Here is a 14,041-nt window from a genome sequence, read left to right on the forward strand (position 1 = left end):
TAAAATAATTATATTAAAAATTTCAAAATAGTATTCTACATGATAAAAATAAAAAATAAATAAAAATCTTAAAAAATGACTAAATGTATGTCTTGTAAACAATTTGAGAGACCATTAATTCACACAACGGAAAAGAAATGCATAATTAAGGGTATGGTAAGATGAAAATTACCTTAAAGATCTAATTTTTTTTTTCAAATATCAACATAGTCAATAGTAAAGAGATAACACTTTTTTTTAATATTATTTTAGCAAAATTAAAGAATTCTTCAAATGGAACAAAAATTAATAATAATATAATAAAGAATATAACTTTTGTATATTACCTTGGTAGATGAAAGGTTATGCTATTGATCACTTTAAGTCGAGTGTGTTAAACATTCTTACATGAAAAAAATACAAAAAATTAAAATATTAAAAAGGAGTAGAAATATTCAAATGTGTCATAAAAAATATTTAATTGTCATAAATCATTTTAACATAATTGTATAAAGGTAGTGATAAGACGAAAAATATTTTGGAGATACAAATAAATTTTATGACAAACCAAATAATTAGAAACAATAAAAATTAGAAAGTGTGTAGTGTATATATATATATATATATATATATATATATATATATATATATATATATATATATATATATATATATATATATATATATATATATATATATATATATGGTTACTTCATAGACAATGAGTATTTTAATAACTTAAACAAGAACAAAGATATGGTGGGGATGTGTATTATGACGAGTAAGGAAACGTGGACAGGATGAATATATATATTCCCATCTTCGACCGAATACCCAATTGAAAAAGTTGGGTATTTCCCATATCCATACTTAATCAATACAAAGATTTCTTGTCAAAATGAGAATGAGTTCGATCAATATCCACAAAAATGAATTTATTTGTCATCCCTTATTAAGACTCGTTATAATAAAAAAAAACAAAAGAAGATGTAAGGAAATTAGAAAGTCGCTCTCATTTCTATAGAAAAGTTATAAGGTATGAGATTAGGAATTTTATCCCACCAAATATAACTGTTCTACTCTAAAAAGCAAAAGTAACTAACCTATATCAACATATGTGTTGTTCTCTCTTAAAATGTGAGATCAATGAAAGATCAAGAAAGAGAACAGAAACAAACATTTCCTCCATCTATTGCCATAGATTCTATGCTACTATTTTCTCATAAGGGAAACCTTTATGACCATATTCAGAATCACCTTTAATCCTATCAAACATCCATCCCATTTCTCCACTTGCTCCAAAGCAATAATAATCACTAAAATTTCAGAAAAAAAATATGTAATTTCTTCACCGATATAAACTGAGAAACCGCCAAAAAGATTACTTTGATTATATATAAAAAAAAAAACCTTCAGATGTAATATAGAAATATTTTTAGAATGTTTTCAGATGTAATAGAAATTTTTAAATACATTTTAACTTATGTTTTCTAGAAAATATAAAAACTTTAAAAAGTTGTTTTTTCATTATAAAAAAAAAAGTAAAAGAAAATGGAGATACATGTTGCAATTGATGTTTGGTCCTTCGCATTATCCAAATAATAGTCAGTTTCAAGAAAATTTTAAATAATATTTAATTTTAGTGATAAAAAATATCTAGAGATAAATTCTCTAATTAAAAAGAATTTTAAAATTAAATTTTTTTAGTAATCAGAACTCTGATAGCCAGTTAATGTTAATAATCAATTTAGATAAAATTATTTTAACTATCAATTTAAAAATAAATTATAATTTTTTTATTCATAATAAAAAAAATTTAATTACCAATATTTTTAATTTATAAATTAATATATATTGATCATTATAAAAACTAATTATTTTTAATTGGTAAAATTTGTCACTATTTAAAAAAAAAAATCTTATAATGGACACTAATAACTTAGGAAAGTACCAATTAAATATTATAAAAGATTAATACCACCTAAAACCTTAAATTATAAGAAAATAAATTTATGTATTTTCTTTCTATATTGAACATTTTATATATTCACATTTAAACTTCTAACATGAAGTTGAAGGTTACAACATTTTTTTTTTGTAATATACCTGAATTAATTCTATGTTTTTTTTTTTTCTCAAAGAAGAAGGCTTTTTAAGTTGAACTAATAAAATATTTTAAGGTGATTACTATAGGAACGAAGAAACCTATAATCTAAAATGCAACAATCAGTTCCTGTCCGCACTGTTTGTTATTTACTGTATTATAAGCGTCTCATTATTGTGTACATTATCTTTTACTATTTCCATTCGTCACATTTTTAAATAACGTTGGACAAACTTAATGTCTAATAAGCACATTTCTAATTATAGTATCCGGAAAGGATCATTATTATAGCTAGAGAAACACGTTCCTTTGGATTTATGGCATGTTGGTGATGCATGACACATGCAATTGAAAGCAGAAGATGGATGAGGAGCATTGTGTGATAATTGTAAGGCAGAAGAGAAAAAGAAGGAGGAAGAATCGGGCATAACAGAAAATTAGGTTAAACGACAAGTAACAGAGCCACGAAAGTTTGAACCCTAGAAACCCTATCCTATTTTAACCCTAGAAAGTAACTACCTAGGCAAGAGTTTTGTCCTATATCCTCTTGGTCTCTTGCTAGTGCAGGAAGGGCAGGGATAAAGGCATCCTCAGAGCCTTTGGTTTTCTCGTTCTGTTTTCCCATTCCAATAAGAACCAACACAGAAACTCATCAGCTACCGTAGCCTACCCTTCCGAAATGAAGTGCAAGGTGTGGCTCTCTTTGCTCGTCCTGGCCATGGCCTTGGCCATGGTGGCTGAAGCTTCCAAAGTTCATGACTTTGGCTTCCCTGGAGTTGGTATGGATCTCGTTGGAGACGACAATGAGATGCTGCTAGATTCTGAATCCAGCCGTCGCACACTCAATTCGCGACAACAATACATTAGTTATGGTGCTCTCAATGCCAACCAGATCCCATGTGGTCAACGCGGAACCTCGTACTACAATTGCCAGGATAGGACTCGTGCCAACCCTTACACTCGTGGTTGCACCCAAATCACGCATTGTGCTAGAGACACCAGTTAAATCAAATCCACACACCAACGTATAGTAACATATATATAACAATAATAATAATAATAATATATCTATTATCTATGATATTGTCGTAAATAATAAATGCTGTGTCTGGCTTTTGTTCTATTCTTCAATGTATAGGTCTCCATTTTCGACACCTTATTTATTGTATTTTCCAGGGAGGTTGATCATCATGTAATTCTGAGTGTCTGTGATCGATGATAATCTAACATCGATGGTAATGGAATGTGATTGGTTCCTCTCTTTATATGTATTCTTCTTGTTATGCAACTTGTGTAATCTCTTCTTTCAAAAATCAACGTATAAAAAGCGTAAAAGTGAAGAATGTGGCATGAAATTTCACGTTGTTAAAGATTTCTGCAGTAAACTTTGAACTTTGTAACAATAATGCAAGTTCAGTCTGGGTAGACTTTGAACTTTGAAAAAACATTTTGTTGTAGATTAAAATTAATTTGTGTATAAATTAAAATCAGTTTTATAAAAAAGATTAATGATTCTAACTTTTCTTAAAAATTGGTTTTAAGTTATTCCTTAATTAATTTTAGTTTGAGAAAAGGTTTTATTCCCCTGTAACTCTAGGAAAAAAACTTTCCAAATGATATAATATTCTATGTTACCTTTTTCGGCTCCAATAAAAAGCATGGGGAATAATAATATTTTTGATAACTTCTTCTTATAATATGAAACAATATTTTTTAACTGATTTTAAAATATAAAAAAATAAAAAATCACTTAAAAAAATTATAAAAATTTAGTTATTAAAAAAATATTTTTTATTAGTTATCGGATGCCAGGCAAATCGAGAGTGACCTAATACCCTTTGGTTAATATCTGACTGTGCCTTGCAGAACCTTGCAGGGAAACTCGTTGTGGAGCAAAGGTACGACACAGTAAGAGGTAATTATCACTTGTAGAAAAATATTTATTCGTCAAAATTAATACCTAACATTCAAGGATCTCACGTGAAAAATGTCTCAAGATATTTTTGTATTTGAAAACAACATTTTTGCATCTGTTCTAATTCGACGTAAAATTTAAAAATTTACGTTAGATATTAGACTTGAATGTTTTTATAACATTTATGCCTAATATTTTTTACAATTTTAGTGTTCTCGTTCTTTTATTTAGTAGAAATGTCGTAAACTCATTTTTTTCGATATTGGTGACCTAAAGGGCGTTCATTTTTCGTCTCTTTGAGTTGTTTTGTGTGAGAAATATTTTTGTTCGATTGGATTGAGGTTTAGCAATTTTTATTGAAATTAAAAGTCTAAATTTCATTTTATTTTTTAAATTAACGTGACTGTTTAAGTTATATGGAGTAATGGGTAACCTTCCTCTCTAGTCTAGCTTATATATAGTAGTTTAAGATATTGTTTATTTAACTCATTTTAGGTTAGATTAAACTTTTTTGTTTGAAAATTTAGTGGAGAGTTATATTGTATTGATTTTTTTTTTATTTCATCAACCAAAACCAAATGAGTTTTTTTTTTTTCAAAAAAGAAAAACACATTCAAAATTTACATCCGATCTAGTCAGGTCGAACATAAATTTATGTCTACTTAAATTAAGTTACATACATCTATACAGTGTTACCTAACATCAGGACAAGTCAAGGCTAGAGCTGAGTAAAACACTTGCTTCATGCCTCAAGGATAAGAATGCCTAAAAAAGCTTTTTTTACCACTAATATTTCTATATTAAATTAATAATAAAATTATATTTAAGAAAAAAAAGGACCTCAAATTTTTTTAAGTACTAATTAATATACCTTTATTAAACTAATTATAAAATTATGTTTGAGATAAAAAAGACCTCAAAAAAAATATTTTATTACTAGTATGACTCTATTAAATTAATTATAAATTTATGTTTGGGAATAAAATTTAATTAAATTATTATTAGTGTATGTTAATTTTTATTAGCATTAAAAGCGAGAATTAATGAGTTAAAATATTTTTTTAGTAAATTATAATTTTGTTTACAAGAAAGATAATTAGCAATCTTTATTCTCTTATAATTAATTTGGAATCTATTTTCTTCTTTTATCTTTTTATGACTTCTCTTACCTCTTATCACTTTATCTTCTTCTAATAGTCCTTTTTCTAGGCTTTTGACATATTACATCTCTTAAATCTCTTGAATCTCATGTTATCCGTTTGTACCAATTTTTTTATCCTCATTTCTGGTTAGTATGTTTTTTCTTTCTATTTGTGTTATTGTTATTTTTATTCTGTTTTGGATTTGTACTAGAATTATAAATGTGTTTCTTTTGTCTGGTTTTACTTTTAGGTACTTTTAGATTTACGAATTTCGAGAATTTTTTTTTTTTGCATATATCTCAAGGAAAAACTGGATTTTTTTACAAAATTGTTAATTAGATTATGGTTTAGTCTTTTGGTGGATAATAGATTAATTTGAGCATAATTCAAAGTTGAGTTTTTGTAGAAAGATAATTCAAGTTCAGGAAAAAAGAAGACTTACTATCGAGTTTAGAAGAGCAATTTTGTTTTAATTATTTTTATTAATGATTAATCTTAAAATAAACAACTTTGTAAGTTTGTGAAAAAAATTGAGACTTAAGAACGAAAAAGAGACTCGAGACTTTAAGATATTGCAAGTCTACTATCGAGTTTATTTTCTTGACAACTAGAACCAGGTTTTATTGTTTTAATTCATTTCGTTTTATATATTTATCTTTAGTAGTGTTTTATATATTTTCATTTTTTTTATTTCATATAAAAATATATAGATATGGCAACTAGAAAATTTAAATCAGGCTATTGAAAAATTCAAAAGAAAAGAAGAATTGAGACTTTAATTGAATAACAAAAAGAAGCTAGCAAAAAGGAGAAAATGTCTCGTGTATTACAGTGTGTAGATATTTCATTTTTGAAAGAAAAATGATTAACCTTGAAAAATCTTTAAAACATGATAATTCTTTGGATATTGATGAATTTGATTTAATTTTAGAATTAAATATCTTAAGAAAAATTATAGGTTTGAAAAATGATAAACCAATTGAAATTCTTAATTATATAAAAAAAATAGATTATTTTGCAAATGCATATATAATATACAGAATAATGTTAAGCTAAAGATAATAAAAACTTATTTAAGATCAATAATGTCTCAAGCAATATTAAACGGATTAGTCCTATTATCTATTGAGAAATAAATGTTAAATGAAATTAATTATGACAATTTAATAAATAATTTTGCATAAATAAAAACTCAAAAAAATAAATTTTAAGTAAAATGCCTCATTTTTTAAATTTGCTTTAGGCCTTCCAAACCTTTGAGTCACCCATGCCTAACATAAAAAGATAAAAATATTGTCAACAAAAGACTTTTTTGTGATAGTTTACAAAGTATTACATATATAGTTGTTCGATAACATATAAGAATATAGAGCTTACCAAGGGTAGAGCTATGTTTGTGATGCTTTTATGCTTTGTGTTGACATGAGAAGCAGGTTGGTTAAGTCTCACCGTTGGGTAAAAGTGAAGAAAATTGAGTGACATATATAAAAAAAACAAAACATAATAAATATTAAGTCTTTAAATTTTATATTGGAAGTAGCTTCGGCCTTTAATATGGAAAGCTCATACATAAAATGTTGTTAATCTTCCTAATCTATTCTTGTAAAAAAAATCTCAATAGTGATATCAGAGTCTAATTTGTCTTTCTGTCTGATTCAAGTAGAGCCAAGTATGTTTTGTTGTGGTAAGACTCCATCACAATTAGAGTCAATAGAAATGTATTGGAAATAAAAAAATATGAGTAGTATATAAGAAAGACAAGACCCACAAACATAAACCTTAAAATTTTATGTTATAAGTAAAATCTCTTATATATGAACCCACCTTATCATTCTTTCCACACCCATTCATTCTCTCTATCCTTGTGCATTCTTTTCGAATTCAATTCTTGCAAGAATTCAGATATTTGTAGTCGTACTAGTTTCTTCTCCATTCTAAAAGTAATTCCCAATTCTTTAGAATCCCTCCCACCTCCTCACATACTTATGGAAAATCTTTCCACCACCATGGTTTATATTATTTATTCCTACTATCATTCATATTTAAGATTTTTTTACACTTCTAGTACAATTTTAAATAAAAATTACGAGAATGAATAGAGTTTAAATTTATTACGAGTCACAGGCCAAGTCATATGTCAAGCATACGACTTCACCGTTGAAATCTTGTCTAAGTCATGTGACTTTGGTTTGGTTTCTGAAAAGTAGAAATCATGTTTGGGCAGCACAACTTTAATGTATTTGGTATTGAAATCGTGTGGTGATGACTACGGGTTGGAATTTTAAACTTAGCAGGCATGCACCACAAGTACGACTTCCTTGGATGAACTAGGAAACTTGGTTGGAGACACATACAAACCAAATTTAATTAAAAAAAAAATAGATATTACATTGTTTAGTGTCAAAAGTGATGTAATATATATATTTTATATATCAGGTATATAAATATTACATCGGTTGTTCCAAACAAATGATTTAATATATCATTTTACATTTTTTTTTCATTTCACTTACAAGGTTTATATAGTATATTGGTTATAATAATTCCATTGTAATCTCTTTTGATTTTATATTGATTCAACAACCGATGTAAAAATTTGTGATCTTATTATATTAGTAGCATACATTGTGTGAAAAATCGATGTCGTTACACCTCAATAACCGAAATAAAATGTTACTTTTGTAGTAGTGAAATTTTGATTTGGCTCAACACTTTTTTTTCTTTTAGTTCAATCAACTCCATTGTATGTTAAATTAATTCAATATTGTTCATTATGTTAAATATTGTTTGAGAAATAATTACATATCAATCGAATAAAATTTTAATTAATAATTTGGTTTCTATATTTTTTTCTAAATTACTTGAGATCCCTTCTTTGTTAAAACATATTAGGTTTTCATACCACGCATAAGTTACTTTCTTCAAACATACAGAATTTATGTTTTTCTTCAACTTAAAAACATATAAATTAAGAAATATTTTTAACACTTAAAGTTATTGAACATGAATTTTTTTCATTTATTGCTACTCAAAAATCTATTCTTTAACGTTCATTTAATATAATCTCATATTTATAAGAATAACAAATGAAAAAAAAATACGAATTATCAGAAACTTGCAACAAGTAAATGAGTTTATAAAATCAATAACTGAAGCTAACTTTCTTATTAAATGCATGCTAGTTTAAAATTTTCTCCTAAATTTAGGTTAATTGTTTTGGTCATTCAAATTTAAAAGTAATTCTTTTAATCCTGAAATTTGATGATGGTAGAAAAAGCTTTACATGTGGGGGAAGAATGCTTTTGTAAGAAACAAAAACCGTTAAATTTTTAAACATATTGTTTTTAACAGCGGGAATCAGTAGGTGTTAAGACATTAATTATCAACTACATATATAGGATTCATGTGTTAGATGCTTTTCTACTTAATTTATACATTTAAGATTATATAATTATATCTTTTTCCTACTATAACATACTTTGACTTGAATTGAATTTTAATTCAGACAAATTACTTGAATCAATATTTGAAAAAATCTATATTTAATATTGATGTAATATATATATATATATATATATATATATATATATATATATATATATTGTACATGAGTTGAAGTGACCTTATGCTTCTAATTAATGTATATTTTTGGTGATAAAGAAAAAACAAACCTTATGCATCAGGTTCGTAGTGATGCAACTTGTTTATGGTATTACGTAAGTTATAAGTATATAATATGTTGATATATATATATTGGTCAAAGAAATGATGGAAGCCTGAGGTCATCATCTTCATTGAAAACGGTCGTTCTCTGAATCTAATATAGGTTTCAGAAGAGCTACAGTGACATGCATGGATGCTGAGAAATGAACATGGCAAGCAATACTCAGACATGAAACAGTGCAAGTGGAAGAAAGGTAGGAAGTGAAATCCGTGTTGTTTTCTTATATTGAATCCAACGTTGTGATTTGGTTCTGAAAACATTAAACATATTAAGACAAAAGTAAATAGTTTAATGGTGAGTTTGAATGTAGTTGGTCCATGGTGGGTGGGTGTGCATGTGAAAAGTGGAAAAAAACTTGTGCTTTGACGGCAGATAAAGAGTTGCCAAGTGGGCATGGTGGCTGCTGCTTATTGAAGTAATTGTCAGCATCAATCCAATCTTAATTTCAACGTACCTCAAACTTGTGTTCATCTTCTTCTTGTCTTCATCTGCTCTTCAAGTACCTCTTTTATTAATTACATTATACATTTTTTGGTCAACATCAACATTATATATATATATATATATATAGATATATAATAACTTCTAAAATTGAATTATTTATAAGCCCCCACACTACCAATAGCTTTGTATGAAAAAATATTATTATATTTTGAATTCATCTTCTTCTATGTCCAAACCCTAACTTCAAATCATCAATCAATTTTATTAAAAAAATATTTAGATAAATTCTTTGTAAGAAAAAAATAGCAAGCGAAATTATTTTTCCTACTCGTAATACGACATGATTGATGTATACGTAAGTCGGTATAGTTTCAATAAGTAGATCACATAAGTTCAAATAATTCCTCACAATATAACGTTGGTTGAAATAATTTCTATAAGAGTACTTGATTCAACATTATTTTTAGGTCTAAGTAAAGGAGCATAATTTCTATGAAATTAGACTCATATTTTTTTCCCCTCAGACTAACTTTTTAAGTAATTAAATTTTAGCTGTATGAATAGGTTTAGCACATTTTCAAACAACAAAATCATTTATGTGAGAAATTTAAATGTACTTTCTTAATTAAATGCTTCTCAGATTCTTCGAACAAAATTGGATGTCAACTAGATTAGTACTTTAGTATCGTTTTTTATTAAACGAGTTATCGAGATAGAACTTTAATTTTATCGAAAATAATACCATAAATATTTGAGAAAATGTTTCATAAATTTTATTCTTAGTTTATAATGTTCTTATACTAAGAGTTTATTAGTTGGCAATAATAAGATGTAAAAACAGAAACATGATTTGATATCTACTTTTTTCAAATAATTATAATATATTTTTATCCTATACACATTAGCATTCAATAAAGCCCTGGGTTTACTTTGTGTTCATTCTTTGAAGATTAGTTTATTTTATATTTGTCGATCTGTCTGTGTAAAAGTTTATACAGATATTTCTTGAATAGAAAAGAATATAGACTTCAGAATTTTTGAGGATTTTTATTGTCTCACTATTTTAAATCGATTTTTAATATTGTTTCAAGTCAATAATATATAAAACATCATATTTAATGATATTTTGGGGACGGAAGAAATTAAATTATATAATGTTTAAAAATGTATAGTTAAGAACGTTAAAAGTATAGACATATTTTGAAAATTATAAATAAGTAATTTGGTATAACGTACTGACATGTTTTGTTTTTTAAGTACAATAAAAAACAATTGTACTCATAATACAAGAACTAGTCTTTATTAAAAGAATTGACATATGTTGTGTTTATTAAAAAAGAAAACTAACGATAATATGCAAGAAGTCTTCTATCTTTTAATGTTTGTTGTATAATTTAAAATCCTTAATACTTTTTAAATATTAATTGAATATTAATGTTACTATTTTTTTTCTTTAATAATCAATAACAAATATTAGAAATGACTAGGCACATGTTTAATCATTTCAAGTGCTAGCCGAGACAGTATTAACAAAATTAAAATTATTGTTATAAGAGTATGATTCTTTTTCTTATTTTAAAAAAAATAAAATACATCTGAACCAATTATTTATTCTTTTAAGAAAAAAAATGCCGTTATGATATTTTATAATGATCATGTTTCTTATAAGATCATGTAGAAGAAATATGAAGTTTTTTCTTTATGAAACTCTACAGTAAGAGTAATATAATTGATATGATCATTATAAATGATAAAAGTTTATCTATCAAGATTTATGTATTCTCTAAGATGATTGGTATTCTTTTTTTACTAACCTGCTTATTTCAAAATCATTGTAGTAAGTTATATAAATAATTAAATAGAGTAGTTAACATTTTTTTAATGATCAATGATTGAGAGTATGTTATTACTTAGTTATTTATAATTATTCTAGTTACACCTTTTACTTTTTCATATATTAAACAGTTTAGTTTCTCTATTAAGTATGCTTTGCTTTTCCTGGAATAATTGTTAAGAAAATGCAATTTCGCCGTTGAATTAAGTCAACATTTGAGTTACAAACACCCAAGTGCCAAAATTGCTCTGTTTTTCACATTCTTTTACTACCTTATTGTTCCTCTTCAAACATAATTTTATAAAAACTTGTTTATCTATCATTTCATAACTATAAAAAATAAGTAAAGTAAATATTTACTTAAGTCCATATTTTGATCTTGAGAATTTGATGCGAACTTAATTGAGATACAGATTTATGAAATTTTATGAGTATATTACACTATAAAATATTAGGAGTCATATAATATAATTAGAATATGAAATATTACGAGTGTTTAAAATTTTTAAAAAGTATGAAAATATGATAGATATAAGATATGTTACAACAAGATAAACTTATTATTTATTTTATTATAATATAAAGTCAAATGACTTGACGTGATTCTTCTCTTCTAAAAATAAAATTACCAAATTATTGATCCGATAATTTCTCTTTCTAAATAAGATAATTTCTCTTTCTAAATAAGAATTTAAACATACAAACTTAAACATACAAACTTAAGTGAATATTTACTATAGTTATTAAAACTTGCAAAATAGCTAATATTTATCATATAGTGAATCAATGCTCGAATATTGATATTCGGATTTAGTGTTTTCTAATGTTTTTAATATGATATTTAAAGAAAGATACACCTATGAGGCTAATAGAAATCAATAAATATATTATTAAGATTTATTTTTTGTTTATTATATTATTACTATTGTTTAGTTCTAATAATTAATTTGGTACATTTATTACTAAATTGTAAAAATAATAAATAACAGAAAAGATTATGAATGGAATAAAATAAATCATATTAAAGAACTTAAATAACCTTTACATTTAGTTTACAAATGTAGATTATTTATAATTTTTACCAAACAGACCCTGAAGAGTTTTAACAATAAGAAGAAGAACATTAGTATGTTTTTCTTAATTCATATTTGAGCTCTACACACGTGAATTTTCTTTCATGTTTGAAACGATAAACTACATTTAAACTTATAAGGATTATTGATAGCACAAAAACCTGCTTGAAAGTATATAGAAAGATAATTTATTCTATTGAAAATTTTAAATATATATATCAGAAAATTTTAGGAAAGACAGCTTTTTTACCTTTCTCTTTTCCTCTTTGGCACGAGACAGAAAAAGTTTGAGTTTTACAATTTTTTTTTTTTTAGTTCCTTCTCACCTATTTCTGTCCACCATTGAATAAGGAGTCAAAACATGAATATACTCAAGTCAACCATGCCATATAAATAAATTAGTTTTTAAGTATTTCTTTTGTCAACAACTGGTAGTTTTAAACAAAAAATAATATCAATGTGTTTGTATTATAATTTTCTATTATTGTGTGCACATAATGAAATTGTTGTAGAGACACATAAAGCGTAAAGGTATTGGTGAGAGAGAGTGAAATATGGGATGCTTGAATTGTGTCGATGATAAAAAAAGAAGTGTGAAGTTTGAAAATGTTATTATCCAATAATAATAACGACGACGATGATGATGGTGGAAATGAAAACATGGCACATGAGGCATGTTGTGTTAGATGTTTGTGAAAAATGATAGCGAAAGGCGAAGTGTAGTAGAAGATGATGGCGTTGATAATGGGACTGGGACTAGTGTTTTCAGAGCAGAGCACATGTTGAGTTTCAAATTCCCAATAAATGCATCACCAACCAACACTTCCAAGTCCTCAAAAATCATTCAAACAAACCAACACCATCTTTTCTTCCCTTTCATCATCACAACTCCCACTTCCTCTCCCCCCCTGTCCCCATTCATGCCCCTCTTCCACTCACAATTCATCAATTCCCATCATTCAAACCTTTCATTCAACACCCCCAAAACAAATCACACATCTTACTTTTTCTCTTCACATTCACTCCTCCACCAAAACCAAACCAATCATCACAACCGTAAAATGTTGTGCTGTCATAAACATAGAGTTTAGATATTGATTAGCGTTATATGTATGTAGGTTGTCCTTGGTGGTGTTAGGGTGCGGTGCTTTGGGAAAAGAGGCATGAAGTAGAAACATAGATAACATAATAAAACCGGTGGATGCGTAAGAAAAACACATACAATGCCTGCATCGCTTCTTGGCACCTTCCCCTCACTCGGAAACACAACAAAAAGGGTCAAGATTCCTTACCCATTCTTCTACTCTTTCTTTGACAGCTAGCCCAACACTGCCTTTGCTTCCCATCCATGTAAACAACCACATTTCTCTCTCTCTCTCTCTCTCTCTCACGCACACACTTACACACTGCAGTTTCATAATTCTTATCCCCACCACCGCTCTGCAACCACTGCACTTAGGTATAACGTTCCTTGAAATCATCATTATTAGTATTGCCCTCAAGCGGAAGCAATTCAATTGGGTCACATAATTTAAATTCGGCATTAATTGAGGGATTTGACAGTCAGGGAAACCAAGTAAATTAAATCCTCTGATATACGCAGCGACCTTGCACGAACCACATTAAAAATTACTACCGTTTCTTTCTTTCAAGAAAAAACCGAAATTTTTTTATGGTTAGATAATAGTGTGGTAGTAGTAGAAGTAGTAAAACTTTTTCTCTCATTAAATTGCCATACCCCGATCGGCATGGCTCCTAATAATTCACCAATTTATTACAACTCAAACATAATTAAGCTTCGCATTTTCGAATCAAACTCGCTTTTC

General features: G+C 26.9%; 1 protein-coding gene across 1 annotated transcript; it reads left to right on the forward strand.

The window, feature by feature from the left end:
- The first annotated feature begins 2,625 nt into the window (after positions 1–2,625).
- LOC114179867 (protein RALF-like 19) lies at positions 2,626–3,348 on the forward strand. The gene has a single exon (XM_028066348.1). It carries the CDS (start codon positions 2,763–2,765, stop codon positions 3,087–3,089), a length of 327 nt encoding a protein of 108 aa, XP_027922149.1. The 5' UTR covers positions 2,626–2,762; the 3' UTR covers positions 3,090–3,348.
- Positions 3,349–14,041: the final 10,693 nt, after the last annotated feature.

Source organism: Vigna unguiculata, chromosome 3 (assembly GCF_004118075.2).
Source record: "Vigna unguiculata cultivar IT97K-499-35 chromosome 3, ASM411807v1, whole genome shotgun sequence".
In the NCBI taxonomy this organism is placed as follows: domain Eukaryota; kingdom Viridiplantae; phylum Streptophyta; class Magnoliopsida; order Fabales; family Fabaceae; genus Vigna; species Vigna unguiculata.